The sequence below is a fragment of the Gekko japonicus genome, unplaced genomic scaffold (genome assembly GCF_001447785.1).
Source record: "Gekko japonicus isolate JY-2015 unplaced genomic scaffold, Gekko_japonicus_V1.1 scaffold222, whole genome shotgun sequence".
Classification (NCBI taxonomy): domain Eukaryota; kingdom Metazoa; phylum Chordata; class Lepidosauria; order Squamata; family Gekkonidae; genus Gekko; species Gekko japonicus.
Genome location: NW_015167063.1, coordinates 251438 through 270415, shown reverse-complemented (window position 1 = coordinate 270415; position 18978 = coordinate 251438). Strand labels below are relative to the sequence as shown.

The window sequence follows — 18978 nt, the reverse complement described above, 5'->3', positions numbered from 1 at the left end:
TCCCCATCAAGAAAAAAAAATACAAAATTTATTTAAAAACAAAAGTGAGGAAGAATTACAACACTAGATCTAAAATGATTAAGAAATAGGACTTTTGCTTTAACAAATGGCCTTGTAGTTACCTATTTTTTTTTAAAAGGTTGGTGTCTAATTTAGATTCCAAATCATCAAGGCAAATTAAAAAAATCTCATTTCCTTACACAAACAGTTTAGTTTTTAATGAACTTGTAAACAAAAAAGCTCCTGTTTCAAAATAAAAACAAAATCCCAGATCATATAGATGTTTACAGTGATTACATTTATCTAAGCAACTTACATACAGTTTCAGTTGTAAGATGTTAACTAAATTTGTGACAAATATGCTGTTTCTTCTTTTATACCAAGAACATTATAGAGTTAATGCAGAGTCCTAAAGATAATCTAGTAGTCGCTAAGTTTCTCTTAAGTCTTCACTTTAGATGCTGTTATTTCTAGCACAGGTAAGCAGGCAGAGTCTTTCATACGCTTAACAACTGGAATCTTTGGTTACTACCATGTCAGTTGGCTCTTTATATCACACAGACATGAGCAATTTTAAGAATGTTTTAAGTGTACAACTTTCAGACCAGGGAGGAATACCCAGAAAGTGCACAATTGTGAGCATTTACAATTATCACAACTGTTGCTGAAGACTGTTCATGCCATTCTTCCAAAACAATAAGATCTTGTAAGGAGTGTAGTTCAAAGTAAAAAGGTTACAAAAATTGGCATATGCACAATTCTTTTCGACCACTGGTGTGTCAACCATTCAGTTTAACTTTTCCACTTGAAAAAATGTAATAGAAAACTGGACACCATATTTCACTATCTCAGTAATATTCACAATTACAGCTGCTACAACTCAAGATGCAGCATCAACAGTGCTGCCCAGAGCCAGTTTATACTGAAATTAAGTTCTTTACATCAAGTAGATGGTTTCGCACAACCTCTGGTGTGTTTATGAACTAAAATTCCTAGGATTTGGGGAGTGATACATCCTGCTCCATTCTGCTCTGCTTTCATCTGTTCTCTTCTTCGTGCTCAAAAACCTGAAAAGCAAAGAAAGCAATTTGATATTTGTAAATGGAAAAACAGCCAATTAAATCGGAGTTTTTACATAAACAGTTATAGCCTTCAATAAAGAAAATGCTGTTTCATTCAATAACCATTAAGCTTATTTCCAAGCATGGTGGTGCTAAAGTTTATAATTTCACAGTAACCCTACCCAAAGTTTAAAAGCCCATTTCTATGCACAAAGAGAAAAGCATGCAAGAACCCAACTTTCCTCAATGGAAAATAAACTTACAACCAGCCTTAGTAATACATTATTAATCCTGATTAAAGAAAGTGATATATGTAATATTCATGCTAGGGTTGCCAACTAATTAAAAATTGATTTACCTTATAGCCAACTACAGTTAAATTTTAGACTTTAAAACTTCGCTCAAACAAAATTATCACATATTAGAAGCTGTCGCCTTTCCTTCTTATACCATATTACTATTGTATACCATAAAATAGTCTCAAAGTGTATGTTCTGTCCCCAACTATGAAAATTGGACCTAATCAAAATCTTTAGCTGATTAATCTTCTAATTAAAGTTTACAGGCCTAATTCATGCATGGCAAGACAACATATAATTCAGACAGTGGCAGTCAGTTATGTGACTTAAGAGTTTGCTGGCTACATAAGGAAAATGCTAAATGTGGCAGACTTATTCCTCTGCACTTGAAATAAATAGTATGTACATTTTTTCATGCATTACCTCTGGTCATAAAATTGAAAATGCAGGTCTAGAAAGGGACCCAAGGCATGATATTGCATTACAGGATTAAGAGATGTGCCTAACCAGTCAATATTTGTCATAATTATAACGATTACAATGATACCAAACTATGGTGGCCTACAGCAGAACAAACTTTTTTATCAGGCCACTGCTGAATCATGTGTACTGTTATCCAGCAATTTCCAGCAGTGTCCACTTGGGAAAGATATGTATAATTTAGTCTACTCAAAGCAATTGAACTGTATAAGTAAAACGCTTTAGCTGGAGAGAAAGCCTGCTACATAAATGAACTTGACTATCTTTTCATCTGTAAATGAATACTGAAGTCTACTTCAATAACAAATCAATGTACTTGTACAACATTAATGTGCTGGCTTGGGGACTTCCACTGTATGTGTCAACACTATCAGAGAACTGGTTACAGACTGTTGATGAACATATAGAAACATTACCCCTTGTCTAACCAACTCCTTGAAAGAAAACTGCTAAGCTCTACAATTTTGAATCTGATGAATGAGAACAGTTTTGTTCAAATGTGCGGTTACATCCAATATTATTAAGTTGTATAAAATCCTATCATAAACCCAACATAAAGATTTACTTTATCAAATTTGAACTCAATGCCAATAATCAATCCATGTAAATGCCTTGCAAAACTTCCATAAGGAATTTCCTCAGTATTGCTATAACCATTTTTAGCAAGTACTACAAAATTTAACTTCAGACACACTTACTGACTTGTAAGCAACCAATATACTAATCTGCAATCTCTCTTAAACTGTTGCTTGTCCCGTTGTTCTACATTCTAGCTTTTGAGAGGGAAGGCTCAGAAATAAAAACATTAGCAAGGTGCAGTTTCAGGGACAGAGAGATCAGCTTGTTTGATAAAACCCTGTTCACAACCCAGGAACAAGTCCGGTGATATGCAACTGTTAGGGAGAGGTGGGAGAATAAAGGATGCTGAACAATGAAAATAAGTGCTGGACTAAAGGCTGAAGCCCAAGAAGCCAAGGTGAATAATAAACCTAACAATGGGCTGAGACACAGGATTCCAAAGCAATGGTGAGGGAAGGATGTCTGAGGGAGGAAATATTGGAAGTTTCGGGAAAAACTCACATGGGGCCAACCTATCACTGTGTGCTATGAGGGGTTAAGACTGGGAAGAAGGCTGTACTTCATATAAATTTAAAACAACTGAATGCATCTTTGGATACAAGTCTCTAATAAAACATTAACACTGGCCTTGAAGCTTTTTGGTGCAGCGTACCTATTTAGAATGCTGGGTGAGAATATCTTACACACTCAGAGGTAATGGAATTTCACTAAACTCTTCACCAGCAAGCCTCACACTCCGTAACTTCTGCAATTTTTCTATTTTCGTTCTCAGCTGCTCGAAAGAGTAGTTTGCAGTGTTCTGGAGTGCTTTTTGAAACAGAATATCCTGATAGTTCTGTAGCTTCCTCTTGCCACAGAACTTGCTACAGAAACTAACATAAAAACCAAACTACAACATAGTCCAAAGTGTGTGTTTTGTTGGCCCAGTTTCTACATGATAGCATTTTGCGTTATAGACAGAATAACAATTGCCTGGACAGATCAAAACCCATTTCTTTCACAACCAGGGAAGGTCATGACCTGGATGATCCAGATCATGTGCCAGCACCATCCAGAACTGGCCAAACAGAAGCTCTGCTGGGGGAAAGCCCGATGTGACACTATCCACTTTCTAAAAACACTCGGCAGGTGCCAGGACACAAGAGGCAGTTTTTAGCTTTAGTTTAGACCCAAACATCTGTGTGGGAGCAGAATTATTTTCACTTACATACTAGGTTGAATGGACCTGACAATTCCCACCTAGCCCTACAATCCCTGGAGAAACGACTTCATAGAAACCAATGTACTCATTGACACATGTGGGCAGGAAACACTGGATCTGATCCATTTCTGTGTATGTGCCCTGAAAGCCTAACAAACCCTCAAGTTTCTTTCACCCCTTCAAGAAGTGTAATTCAAAATACTTGCCATTACAAGTTATTGCATTAGGAAGAACCACATCAACTGTTCTGCTGTGAAGAAACTAAACGAATTCATTCAAATTTATCACCTACCCTTTCTTGCATGCTACCCACAAATATTGCCACTAATCAGAAAGTGTTCAGGAATCAAATTAATCTGTTTACTGATAATCTGCATGGGTTACGTGGTTCTGGTTTGCTTAACTATTAAACCGCACAGGTCTCAATGCACACACATTCAAACATTGCAACAACAGTGTGTATCCATAAGTACTGCTATACTACTTTCAAGGTTTTGGAACTGGGAAAATTTAGATTTCCACTAACAATCGGTTCAGGCAGGAGCACAGAACAGAATATTTGAAAAGAATTAATCCTTGTTTTGCTTTGTGATGTATAAACAGATACAACTTATAAGTGCTTGTAGTACAAATTGACTACTACGTAGTGATAATAGTGCTAGATAACAGGCTTCAGAACTAGAGATCAGCAGTGGCACAAGAAAAGTATGTACATATTCTAAGGAACACAAGCAGAACAATTCTCATCAAAGCAGGTTGGATGACTTCCATTTAAACCTTCGTTATTTTGGGTATGCCTGTACTATCCTCTTAGAACAAAGTCTGGCAATCTTCTGGAAGAACACCCAAAACATTTACATAGCTATGATTTTATTGACATCAGTTACAGTCTGCCTTCCTCAAGACACAAGGCAGATTTCTTTTTTAAAAGTTGTACTCTCCACTGTTAGTGTTAAACAGTTAGCATTACTCATGACTAATTAAGCTGTATGAAAAACAAAACTCTACTTTAAGTGCACAAACACATTTGGAAATTGTTTGATTAATGAAATTACCTTAAATGTGTTGATTATACGTAAGACAAAACTTGAATTCTGCGCTAATCTGAAACCAAAAATAATAATTAAGGCAAAAGCTATTCTGGACAAGAGCAACTATACCACTAATAGTTGGAGAAAAGCATTTACTGCACTGTAAAAACTTTGAAAGAATGCCTATGCTTGTTGAACTTGGTTAGCAGGACATCCATATATATATATCTGGGACACAGAATGAGAACCATTGCCAGCTGCAGGACTCAGTTCTGCAAAGACTTACACTGTCTTGGAGTTATACAGCTAGAGAACTAAGACTACTGGCTTCATGCATATTGACATGCAGTGCAGTTTACTTCTTTACTTCAGAAAAGGCACAAACCCAGTAGTGCTGAAGCCAGTGTGCAGCCAAAAACAAAAACCAACCCCCCCCCCAAAAAAAGCAGCCACTATGGAGTTCAGGTGATAGATTTCAAGCTTTGAAAAAGAAACTTAAATTGCCCATGTAGTATCCATAGTTCCACTGGATTTGTATTTTCAAGCTGAAAGCACAGGCATCATTATATTTATGTACCATAATAAGATTATCAGTGGTTTACATTAAAATAGATCAAACAAATAAACTAAGTTTTAAAATAAGAAGGAATCACAAGCCTAATTTATTATTACCATGTTTAATAGTCTCACAAGTCCTGAATGCTGTGGAATTTTCATACTGAAGTTTTACAAATCAAATATGGCCAAGAATGTCTTTCGGACAGATCTTAAAGTGTCAAGCAGAAACTGGTAATATTTTAGTGGATAATCTTATGTTTATTTTTTAGTTTTCTAGAAAGATATAAATGGCTAACTAGATGAAATAGTACATCCATGTGGATTTATAGATTTGTGCACCCAATCATGTGGAGATGACATGATACCAGATCTGAAAAGCACCTTAGAAGAGAAAGGGCCAGGGGTTTCCGTTGCCTAAACCAAAACATTTGTCGAAAAAATAGAAACCCACAGACATGACACACTTTAAAATAAACAGGCAGGCATACAGACACTGATTCCCCATCAATCTAGTTCGGCTCTAAGACTTTCAATAACAAAGTTAACTGGCAATATGAAAAACAAGGGGAGAAGCTACTATGTAGTGAACAAAACAGCAAATTGTACAGAGAAAGGCATGGTTTCCAATATTTATTCATTTAAAATACTTGTATCCTGCCCTATCCTCAGACTTATTTATTACATTTATCAGCACTGCTGACAAAGGAACTTATAACTATCTCTTCCATTCCGGAATAAGGATAAGCTGAAATTAGAATATATGAAAGCTCAATCCAATGTGTTACTACTGACAGCTGCTTCACAAAGGTAAATCACTTGGCAATAAAGTTACCAAGCTATTAACTTATACGCAGTATCTCACCCTTCATTACCCCCCAAAACGCCTCAAAGTCTCAAGTTCCTTTACTTTACTCCTGTGTTGGGAGTAAGCAGTGAAGTGGCTAAATTTGCGGATGATACGAAGTTGTTCAGGGTGGTGAAAACCAGTGAGGATTGTAAGGTACTCCAAAGGGATCTGTCAAGGATGGGCAAGTGGGTATCAATATGGCAAATGGGGTTCAATGTGGCCAAGTGCAAGGTGATGCACATTGGAGCCAAAAATCCTAAATATAAATATACATTGATGGGGTCTGAACTGGCAGAGACTGATCAAGAGAGATCTTGGAGTTGTAGTAGATAACTCACTGAAAATGTCAAGACAGTGTGTGACTGCAATAAAGAAGGCCAATGCTATGCTGGGGATTATTAGGAAGGGTATTGAAAACAGATCAGCCAATATTATAATGCCCCTATATAAATCAATGGTGCGACCTCCTTTGGAATACTGTGTGCAGTTCTGGTCACCACACCTTAAAAAGGATATTATAGCTTTGGAAAAAGTGCAGAAAAGGGCAACTCGAATGATAAAAGGGTTGGAACACTTTCCCTATGAGGAAAGGTTAAAGCGCTTAAGGCTCTTTAGCTTGGAGAAACGATGACTGAGGGGTGACATGATTGAGGTTTATAAGATTATGCATAGTAGAGAAAGAGTGCAGGTAGAGAAAGAGGTACTTTTCTCCCTTTCTCACAATACAAGAACTCGTGGGCACTCCATGAAATTGCTGAGCGGTCGGGTTAGAACGGATAAAAGGAAGTACTTCTTTACCCAAAGAGTGATTAACACATGGAATTCACTGCCACAGGAAGTGGTGGCGGCTACAAGCATGGATGGCTTCAAAAGGGAATTAGATAAGCATATGGAGTAGAGGTCCATCAGTGGCTATTAGTCACAAGGTATAGATAGGGACTCTGGGGCAAGTGATGCTCTGTCTTCTTGGTGCTTGGGGGGGGGGTCAACAATGGGAGGGCTTCTAATGTCCTGGCCCCACTGCTGGACCTCCTGATGGCACTGGTATTTCTGGCCACTGTGTGATACAGAATGTTGGACTGGATGGGCCTTTGGCCTGATCCAACATTGGCGTCTATGTTCTTATGACATTTGACATTCTCATACTGCACATCTCCTCACTTCTACCTAGAACTGAATTCGTGCCCCTATACTTCAGCTGAGGATCTCGAAATGACTCAAGTAAGCTAATAAACTTTTAGACTGCTCAAATATGGTGTACACCTCCCTTTCCGGGCTTATAAGATCTATTCTAAACATAGGATATTGGCTTTAGTAACTCCTAACAGGTTTTAAGAGTATCACATATCTAAGATGTAGCCCTTCCAAATCACACTGAATGTGTCATCACACAGGACCTAAAAGGGGTTAACATAAACACTGTAGCTAAGATCCTGTATCTAAGATACTAGTGTCCTCACAGACAAAAGGCCTTTTGTTTGGAAAGCCAGGCTTGCCATGTTTCCATGACCCTCTTTTCAAATTTAATTCAGATTGTTACACAATGTATTAAACCAGCCTTTTCCCCTCCACTTGTATCCAAACACTAGAATAACAGAAGTCTATACCTGGGCTCCAAACGAAACACAGTTGTATCTAGACGATAACAGTCCTAGCTGTGCACTGGTATTTTTGAAAGCACCATTCCCCAGCTAAAACTGCAGTTAGTCGTCACGTACTAATCTTAATAGGAAGAAAATGCTAGCCAGAACGGGCGTGTCTATTTTCTCATATACTGAAGTGACCAGGTGTTTACAAGCTAGGTTTAGCTTAACTTTCATATTTGTTTTGTAAGACAGGTACACAAGGCAGAAACCACAGCACACAACTACTTCTGACAAAGTTTTGCTGCCTAACTGAGTTAAGGTCCACTGACAATTGTTGCAATTCCAATTCCATTTCTATCTAAACACAAACTTCCATTGAAGCCTGTACTTAAATTTTAAGAAAGGGCTAATTATTGTGTCTGAATCACAAGTCTTGACTCCAACGCATGTAGTTCATTCAGTAAAACACACAGCATAGTGTCCCCTTGTTCAGTCAGATGAGATTTTAAGTATCTAAGAAAAGTAGCTTCACATGTATGTATATACAGGTTTACAAATGTTAGCTGTTAAAACTCTAAATTTCCCTCAATATTAAAATCAGGGTGAATTTGATTTAAATCAAATCAATTTAAATCACGATTTAAATCACTAGTTCATAAGACTAGATTTAAATCATGGTTTTCTAAAAGAAAAACCTCATTCTTGCTGGTGTAATCTTATTAAACACCAAATGAAGGTTTCATTTTTAGAATAATAACCTTTCAGATTAGTTTTACAGTTATATCAAAAATTACTGATTTGGTTATACACTGTAGACCCGATATGGCTCAATATAATATGGGATCATTTGTAATGCATTGGACCCCATTATAAACGATCTTGCTGAGCCAGTTATATCCAGCTGAGCAGCCGTAAGCAAACTACTTCCTTCTACTTCCCAGTGGCTCAGCTGCAGAACTCTCCTGAAATTCTCGTACAGAGAGACGACCAAGGGAGGAGGTCCAGGAACTGGAAGCAGCTTCTCCGGGACCAGCAGTGACCCCTTCAATCAAGCCCAGCAGAGAGCTCACTATCACTCAATCCTCCCCTCACCCGCTTTCCCCTTCGCTTTCCAACGAGCAGCAGCGACACCTCCCTATGGCAGCTGCCAGGGCTCCCCAGAGACCTACCAAGCTCTTTTTCCTTGCAGCTGCTCCGAGTCTGAGCAGCTTCAGAACCCTGTGCTTGGCAGAGCACAGCACCTCCCAAGCCCAGCTCAGCTCCAAAGCACGCCAAAAGGGGACAGGAAAGAGCTCCAGGCAGCTTCCAGCCTGGTGCACCCCTGGCCCTTGACACAAACACAGCTGATACCGATCTCAATAGAACACAGGCTCAGGTAAAATGTGGCATGAAACTGTGGACCCCAACTTCCACATTATATTGGGTCTACAGTGTACCATTAGAAATACATCAATAGATAATATGAAATTATTGCAAGGTGAATTATTCATATTGCAAGGTTAACTATTCATATTTGGAAAACTTTTCTGCTGTACTTTATTGGAAGGAGAAAAATAATCACTACCTTAATAACAATTTAAATAGCTTTATTTAACTAAAACAGTAACATTATAGCATATGTATTCTTGCATTTGTTTAAACATCCATGTTTGTTAACTAATGTGGTTAAACATATTTTTTAAAACTGTGGCTATCTGCCAGGTCCACATGAAAAACTTAAAACTCACTCATTCATTTTCTTGTTTGTTCATAAACTGAAAAAGAAAAACAAGCTTTCCTGCTTTATCAGGTCCCAAACAATTTCTCAATTTAGAATACATGAGTCCAGAGGAATAGAATATTCTTTCTATGCCAGCAGAAAAAGCTACAGCTGTTGAAAGTGAAATCATTACTTCAACAGTCTCTAAATCCAAATGCTTAAGTGACTTCCACCAGTTCACGGTGTGACTTTCTTTAAGCATCATCAGGAAACACTTATTTCTTGAATGGTTCCCCCTTAGCCCTGAAGTTTATTATAGTTGGCATGACAGATGAATGTCTGCTGGATACCCATGTCATAGCTAACTCCTCTTCAGCACTTAAGGTTTGACCTTGGTATAGGATATTGACAATATTTATGAGAAAATGAGCTGGTGACAGTGCTTGTCCCATTCATTTTTAATGCTTGTAATTTAATTCTGTCAGTGTGTAGTTTTGCTCACTCAGTTCCTTCCAAATTTCAACAGCATCTGCAATAAAACCGCTATTTTTCTTTATTTTGTTCAAAGCTTCAGAAATGGGTTTCAGAATGCTCAGCATATGTTCAACATTTCTCTTAAGCACAATGTTGAGGATTATGGCCATGACAGTGCAATCTATTTTCTCATGATTTTGTTCACAAACTGTCATCAGAATAGGCCAATTCCTGATATACTGCTCAAAACCGTCCATTACAGAATTCCATCTAACATTTTGCGGGAGCATTGCTTCATTCCACCCATTCTTTTCAGAGCTGCGGCTGCAAAATGTTACAGAAGTATTTAGCAATGTTAGTCTTTATTTCTGGAGCACTGAAGTCTTTGGCTCGGAGGTGCAGCAAACGAGCAGAGCAACAATATTTTTTAGCTTTGAACTCTCTTCATGCTCTTCTAAATTTCTTCTCATCTTGGATACATTTGCAGCATTGTCTGTGACCAAACTGCATACTAAACATTTGAATTTTTGTTCACATTTTATTATAGCTTTTGCTGTTACTACTTGTAAGTATTCTGCTGTGTGTGCATTCCTTGATGTATCAATTGCTTCTGTGAGGAAGACATTCCCTTCTTCTGTTGTTATACAAGCGCATACAACAAGATCATCGTGGACATTACTCCACTCATCAAGAATTAGGTTAACAATGTGTTGCACATTGCTCCATTTCTCTGTCATACACTTTATACCAGAGTTTCCCTGCAACATCTGCTCTGCCGGGTGGACTGTATCCTTGTCTCAGTGACTGAGTCATATTAATAAAGTGTGCGTTTTCAATCAGTTAGAAAGAAGAGTTTGTCACATAAAACAGTTCAGGATTTTTTTTCATCAATTAACTCTTTTTCTAATCTGTGGGGTTTTATCACAAACTTATTTACGGTAGTTCCTAGATGGTCAGCTTTTTTTCTTTCTTTTAGGTGATATACTGTGGAATGTGATGTATACGATGTGACTGAAACACTATCCTGGGGAGATATCTCTGAATGATGTTGCTCTCGAAGGTGGATCGTTTCCAGAATCCTTTATGTTGATAATGGAGTCCCCTAAACAAAAAGGTCAATGCTGTTATTTTACTATTTATACCATTTCTGTTTACTTAATATTACTCATTGTATTGACTATCACTCAGTACTGCTCCAAAAAGGAATATTTGCTTGTTTCAACTCTTTATTTCTTCATAACAGTTGTATCAAAATGACAGTAACATCCAGTAAGAATAACAAATATATTTTTGCTCAAACATGACAATTTCTCAAGGTAGTCTTTAAGAAATATGATGAAATCAAAAAGTTTACCAACCTGAAGATCCTGTCTTTTCAAATATGTTCCTTTTGTCGTCTCCATCACAGCACTTCTCATGTTATTCTATTCGGGCCACCAGGCCTTGCATTTCTTTGTTGCAGTGTTTGCATTTTGCAATAGGTAGAGGAACTTTATTAAAATATTCCCAAACAGTGTCTTTTTGATGGCCTGTGGCCATTGTATATTTTCTCCTCCAGGGAGAGAATATGATAAACCTCAGGCTATACACACAAAGAGCCCAAGACTTGTGGAGTATTCTGTTCAAAAAGTTTCACTTTCTTTTTTACTGCTTGCCCCACCCACATCCCACTGGGCTCCTTGTGCAGATCTATTCCACTCCAAACAATCTTCTATTCATTGAACTTCTTGAAACTTAGCACTTAGCACTTAAGACGCAAGGGGTTGAGTCTGTGTACATAGATGTGCAGAGGAACAATGGGATTAAAGTCTTTTTCTCAACTCTGTATGTTTATTTTATAACTTTTGCGGGGAAGAGGCATGTTCTCTGCAGAAAAATCCACAGTTTTGAGAACTGCAAAACACTGTCTAGGCATTGCATCATCTTACACATTAGGATTACATCATCCTTAACTAGTTATAAAGCTCCAGCATTCTTAGTTGACCAACACTGCTTTTTACTTGAAGAACACTGTGAATCAAAGAAGGCAATTCTTGGACCAAAAGTAATATTTTTTATAATTTTCTACATTTAGGTTTTAAATTGTATGATATATTGATTTTTCTTTTTTTTTGTCTTTAGGTCTATACTTTATAACCACCGGGCAAGTGATTGCACTTTTAAAGGTCTCATTTGCATATTTATTCTGTGCCTGGTGGTTTTATTCTGGAAGTAAGTTTATGGTATATATTTACTAATTGGTAGTATAGATTTACAGTCTATTAACCTGTTGTTAAAAAATGTGTGTTTAATTTCCTATTTTTTATCTTTTATAGAAACTTGTTTTCTGGTCCATATTGAATTTATATTTTGTATCCATTCTGATTGTGTCTACATGATTGTATTATATTTTATAGCCATCTTGCCACTCAATTGTTTGACCTCTGAGGAAGGCCTATGCAGGCTGAAACGCGTCAGGTCAGGTTTTTAAAGCCCGTGTGTATTGCTGTTATTTATATATTTGATGTGAATGGGCCCTTATATATGTTTTAAATTTGTACTTAATAAATACATGTAGCTTTTTCTATATATTTTTTACATTTAGTTTTTAATATTGGCCCTTTTTCACATTTTACTAACTTTTGTTAGGTTCTGAATTTTAGTGTTAAGGTTCAGCTTTTTGCCCTTTCTGTCCCTGCATATCTTCTAAACCAGAGGTTCCCAAACTCATTTGGCCTACCGCCCCCTTTTCAGGAAAAAAAATTACTTAGTGCCCCCCTGGAAATCTACCTTCAAGAAGTGGACAAAAAGATGCCGCTTGTGGATTTGCACCTGGATTGTTTCAGCCCACCTGGATTGTTCCAGCACCCCCCAGGGGGCAATATTGCCCACTTTGGGAACCAGTGTTCTAGACAGAAAACTGCCCAAAATAATCTTACAGAAACCTCTGGGAGAGCATAACATTGTGAGCGGATTAATGACATTTATTTACCAAAAAGATTAAACTTTGCATGAATATACACCCTCATGCGACATAATTAAAAACTAATCCATATTTCATGAATAACCTTTGGACAATAATGTATCTTTAGCTTGAATGCTTTTTGAGGAAAAATCTATTTAAAAACCTGATTTAAATAGAAAATCTATTTTTGATTATTTTAAAAACCTGATTTAAATAGAAAATCTATTTTTGATTATTTTAAAAGTCACTGGTTTTTATGCACTCTGATTAAAATATGCACTGTAAACATAAAACTTAAAACCTATTTGAATTTGTTTAGATTTTATTTTGTTTAGATTTAACAACTGTTCATTCTTCACCTACAAAAGCTTTGCCATGAAAAGGTGCTTTAGCACATGGAAAAATCTCAAGTTTCTGATGTTTGCTTAACCAAAACCCTTTGCTAGTTCACTGGATTCTTTAAGGCTTGTAGTGATCCACCAAGAAACCTTAAATTATAGCCTTTGCCTTTGATGCATGAAAGAGAAATCTGGACTTCCCAACTAATAATCTTTGTCTGGTGTGGGGATCAACATATCAGGATGTCCACGTGCATAAATTTTGAGGATTGCTGGCATTTATTCTGTTTCTTCTTGGACATTTCCATTGCAGAAATTTCTTCATATGGATCCTATTTAAAGAAAAATGGTGATATCACCTTTTTTTTTGCAAGTTTGTATGGTGAAGACATCACTCCCAGATCATCTGTAAAAAAAAATTGTCCTTGTGATTGCCACAAGTGCCTGAAGAGGTGAGGACAAGGCAGGCTTGAACCAGAGGGGGGATGGGGCTTAAGGAACACAACACTGCTCCTGAAAACTGAAGAATGCTCATTTTCCCCCCTAGCTGATAAGAGGCAGTTATTTATCAATTACTTCAAAAACCATCTCTGAAGGAGAATGTTGTGGATAGTCATCTGGTCTCTAATCTGCCCTTTCTGGACAAGGAAATAGAAAAGAGCAATGATGGAGCAACTCCATGTCTTCTTAGGTAATGCATCTGCTCTAAGAGACTTTCAGCCAGGTTTCAAGCTGAGCAATGGACGAGATAGCGTTGGTTGCTTTAGCTGATGCTATTTCAATGTACACAAGTACTGTGGTTCTCTGTGTTATGTTACATAATCTATCATTAGCCTTTCTAATGTCATTCTATGGAGACATCTGAAGGTGGAAGTAGATGCCAAGGGACGGGCCCTGAGATTGGAAGATTTGTATTCACTTACCGTGAAGCTTCCTTCTCGGTGGTCCAGAGTGGGGCAGTCCTTGACTCCTTACTCCCGGGGAAAGCACCTCCCCCTTCCGTAGGCAGGGTCGGCAAACTTTGATCCCAGAGGGGAGGGGCTTATCCTCTGATCACCAGTCATACCGAAAGACACCTCCGAGCTGCTGTAAATTCACTTAAAAAATAACTCCTTCCCCCTCAGACAACTGGGGAATACCATCACAGCCATGGGCTTAACCAAATACAAACCTGTATTTTAACCATTAGAGCAAACAAACAGCAACAGTCCACCACATCACGTAATCAGTTAGACCATATTCATGACCAATTGAACCACTGCAAAACCTAAAGGACCGGAAGTCGTGTCCATCAAGAGAGGAGGGGTAGGACTGCCCCACTCTGGACCACTGAGAAGGAAGCTTCACGGTAAGTGAATACAAATCTTCCATTCTCCAGTGGTCCAGGAGTGGGGCAATCCTTGACTCCTTACTCCTGGGACATAAAAAAGCAGTGCTCCCCCCGGGTGGGTCACACAACTTCCGGTGCCTACAGGGCCTGAAGGAGCACTCTACTGTCAAATGCTGCTTCTGCCGAGGCTAGTTTGTCAATTCTATAGTACTTCGTAAAGGAATGGACACATTTCCATGTCACCACCTTACAAGTGACTTCTAGGGACGGCAAGGCCCTATATGCCACCGATGTGACTGTCCCCCATAGAGTGCCCTGTGACCCTTACTGGAGGTACTAACCCCTACACCTTGTATGCCTGACTGATCCTTATCTACCTGCTCAGGGCAGAAGGGGAGACAATCTTTCCCAGGGACAACTGACTAACATACCCAAACAAGGATTCAGTCTTTCTCAACTCCCTGGTTCTGTCCATATAGAAAACTCAAAGCCCTACGCACATCTAGATGATGCCAGACCGTCACCATCTCAAGACCAGGGTTTGAAGAAAAGGAGGGAAGTACCATATCTTCCTATCTATGGAACCAGGAGTTAACTTTGGGGATGAACGCTGGGGCTGGTCTGAAGACGACCTTGTCATTGTAGAAGGTACATAAATCTGTGTGTACCGACAAAGCTCTCAGCCCCAAAAGCCTACGCGCTGAAGTGATCCCCACTAAGAAATTGTTTTCAGAGTAATATCTCTCATGGGACATGATGCCATTGGTTCAAACGGCTCTTTGCAAGGTGCTCGTAGCACTGCATTTAAATTCCATGCGGAGAACCTGTGTACCTGTGGTGGATTGAGAAGGGAGGCCCCCCTCAAAAACCGCCATATGTGTGGGTGATGGGCAAAGACCTATCTTTCCTAGCCCCTCCAACCGTGGAAAGGGCCATTACCTGTCACCTTAGAGAACTAGTACTCAACACTTTACTCGAACCCTGTTGGAAAAAAGCCATTCCCATCTGCGCCCGCATCAGGTCCACCCCTGCTCTCCACACCAGTTAGAAGATGTTTGTTAAGATCTGTCATATATCTTGGTCATAAAAGATTTTCTGGACGCCAAGAGCGTGGAAACCACCTCTGTCTCATATCCTAGAGCTGCTAACTGTCTCCTCTCAACCTCCACGCTGTGAGTTGTAGCATGTCCAGTTGCAGATGAATGGTCATCTCCTGAGACAGAAGGTCCCATCTGAGAGGCAGCCGCCATAGATCCTGTCTGGATAGGCTTCATGAGGTCCTGGAACCATGCCCTCTGTGGGCAAAAGAGTGCCATCAGAATCACATCTGCTCTTTATTGTTTATTTATTTATTTATTTATTTAATTCGACTTATTATACCGCCCTGACCCCAAGGGGTCTCTGGGTGGTTTACATAGGGGGTTCTAAGAACGCTTGCTTCCCTAACTAGGGCCACATGGTGTAGGGACGGGGCTGCCTACCAGCACCCAGGTGGTGGGCCTGTTGTTTGTTCTCCAGCTCGGCTCCGTTTTTTCCCCGGCGGTCTTCGGTCGGGACGTTCGTCCTGGCGTTCAGGGTGGCTTCCTTTTCGGCGGACCGTTCAGGTGCACGGTCCATGTCCGTTCCGGCCTCGGCTTGTGTCCATTAGGCTCCGCCGCGCCCACGTTCCACATCATTGTGCGCCTTCCGGTTTCCGCCTCCGCCAGCCACACAATGTTATACTGGCCACCAGGGATCACTCCAACGACCTTGCCGCCGCTGCATCACCACATCGCCTCCGCCGCCAATGCTCTGCTGCCGCCGATGTTCTCTGCCGCCGCTAGTATCTCCACCACACACCTCGCCCGAGGAAGGTGCCCCCTACCCATCTAAGGGTAGGTACCCATTTGTCTACTCGCATTATATATTTAACCACTTTCGAGCTGCTGGGTGGGCGGGAGCTGGGACTAGGGCCGGGAGCTCACCCCGGCCACGGTGGTTCTCAAACAGTCATAGTGGCTGTTCAAAGTTGTTAAGGCCTGCGCCACTGCTCCCTTTTCTTTCTTTCTTTAATCTATCACCTGCTGTATCACTCTGGGAATTAGAGTCAGGAGCGACAAGGCATAGAGTTCTTGGCCATGCTAGGAACAGGGCGTCCATTTCTAGTGCCCCTTTCATGTGAGTTTTGGACGTAAACTTTTTTTTGCTTTTTTTTTTTAACTTGATGGTCTGTCTTCACATGAAAGGATCCACCTCTGCCTTCCAAATCTTTCGCTGATCTGTTGGAAGGCGTCCCTCTGTTAACACATTTCTCTTCCTGCCATATGTGTGGCCTTTAAGGACAGAACGTGCTCTTCTGCCCATTGCATCACTTGCATTGCTTCCCAGTGTAGCCGTTGGGATTGCATGTCTCCCTATCTGTTAATATAGACTTTCGTCATCATGTTATCCATTTGAATCAGAACATGACTGCCTACCAGTTGCGTCTGCAGGCGAACCAGGGTCAACTTTATGGTCCCAAGTTCCAGGAAGTTGATGCTCTTGGATGTTTCCGGCTTCGACCAGGTGTCTTGACCATGTGTCCCATGGGGTTCACTTAGAAGTATCCCTTCTGTGAACAGAGTCGGAACTAGCCACTACTGTAACTCTGTCTACACAGACTGTGGTAATTCTACCTTCTTGACTATATTGTAGTCTATTTCCTTCTGGTAGTGAATAAAGAAAGTGCTGCAGGGGTCTCATATGAACTCTAGGTTACGGTAGTAGATCCTGGCACGACACCATCATGCCCAGGAGACATGCTAGGGTCATCACCTCCAGTGTCTAAATGTTCAGGACCTGATGAAAGATAAGTGAGAAATTTTACTAACCGCTCCTGGAACAGAAAAACCCTGTCCTCTCTTGTGTCTATCCACACTCCCAAGTGTGTAATTACTTGAGTTGGCTCCAGGGTCCTCTTCTCCCTGTTAATAGCACAACCATGTCCCTGTAGTAAGGTTCTCCCACTTGAAAGCCAGTCGAATCCGACTCCAGGGTTGCGGTGCCCATCCCCACCCCAAAGCCAAAGAGCCAGCGCTGTCCGAAGACGTCTCCGTGGCCATGCGGCCGGCACGACTAAACACTAAATACTTGGATTATAAAGTCCAAGTGTAGGCTCACCTGGTGACTGGACTCTTCCTGGATCAAAACATCTTCCAAGTAAGGAAAACAGGACTACTCCTCTCAGACTTAGGAAGGCCACTAGTGTCCCCAGGACCTTGGAGAACATCTGAGGCGAGGACTTGAGTCCAGAGGGCGAGGCTCAATATTGGAAATGTTTGCTGTGATATGTGAACCTTAGAAATTTCCTGTGATTATCCCTTGTCAGGATGTGCAGATAGGCTTCCGTCAGGTCTATGGAGACCATGAAGTCCCCTGCATGTATGGAGGAAAAAGATGGACCTCGACATTTCCATTTTGAACTTTCGTGGTTGCACATGTTTGTTGAGTCACTTCAAGTCCAATGGCCCTAGTTCCCATTCTTCTTGGGGATCGTAAAGGGATGGAATAAATTCCTAGCGACCTCTCTGTCTCAGGCACCATCTCTATCACTCCAATGTCCAACAGATGTTAGATGGCCTGTAATATCATCTTGTGTTTCTCCTGGTGATCTTTCCCTTGAGATCTCCAAGAAACGTTGCTTGGAACTCTTGTGCGTAGCCATGGGCCAGCGTCTCCAGGAACCACTTGTCTGACACAGCCTGGTGCCGCTGTCCAGAGAAAGCTATCCTCTTGCGCCTATATCTTCCATTTGTTGTTTATCATCATGACTGAGGTATCAAAAGGACTGTCGTTTCCTTCTAGAATTCATATCCTTCTTCTTTGATGGTAGCACCCATGACTTGCCTTTGTCTTTCACCAAGAAATGTTCCAGGCCTACTCTGAAAAGGTTAACTCTGAAAAGGTTAACTCCACTGCCACCTTGGTCCTTGTTGCTGAATCTGCATTCCAGTGCCCCAGCCACGTATTTCTCCTGGCCGTTGCACGACATGCCATAGCCCTCGCTGTGAGTTGTATGGCATCCAAAGAGGCTTCTGCTGCAAATGCTGTGGCTAGAGCTATCTGTTTTAGCTCATCCTTAAGGCTCTTTGGTATGTCACTGACTACAAAAGTGAGCTCTGAGGCCCACAAGTAGGCCACTTGAGCAAACAGAGATCCCATAGCTGATACTCTAAGGGAGATGGCAGGCGCCTCAAAAAAACTCTACGCAGTGCCTTTGCAACTCCCTTGTCTTTTTTGGGAGTCCATCAGTGTCCACGGGAAATAGAGAAGTAGACGCTGATAAGTTAATTGAATCATCCACCATAGGAAGTTTGAACTTCTTTGTGGCTCCTGGAATAAGAGAGCAGAGTTTATTAAACACTGGGTTTCCCAGACCTTGGATTGGCTGGGTGTTCCCACTCTGCCATAATGATATTATATAATGCCACAGGAAGCGGCACACTTGGGAATGGCTTTGTCAGAGCCTACAGGAAAGAACCCAGGATCCTCCTTGTCTTCCTGTATCTTTGGAGTGTATGTAAGCTATAGTGC

General features: G+C 40.4%; 1 protein-coding gene across 9 annotated transcripts in view; it reads right to left on the bottom strand.

Annotated features, from left to right (window-relative positions):
- Positions 1-249: 249 nt before the first annotated feature.
- The window catches only part of CSNK1A1 (casein kinase 1, alpha 1), a 71590-nt gene continuing 52861 nt past the window's right edge, over positions 250-18978 (bottom strand). For 2 of the 9 annotated variants that reach the window (XM_015412648.1, XM_015412652.1), the window contains exons 11-12: positions 4676-4724; positions 250-1067 (exon numbers count right to left, since the gene is read on the bottom strand). In XM_015412648.1, coding sequence (XP_015268134.1) covers positions 4720-4724 — 5 coding nt within the window. In that variant the 3' untranslated portion in view covers positions 250-1067; positions 4676-4719. Of the gene's footprint in view, positions 1068-4675; positions 4725-10107; positions 10918-13297; positions 13430-18978 lie in introns of those variants that run through there. The other 7 variants (XM_015412647.1, XM_015412651.1, XM_015412654.1 and 4 more) reach the window with 6 other exon arrangements.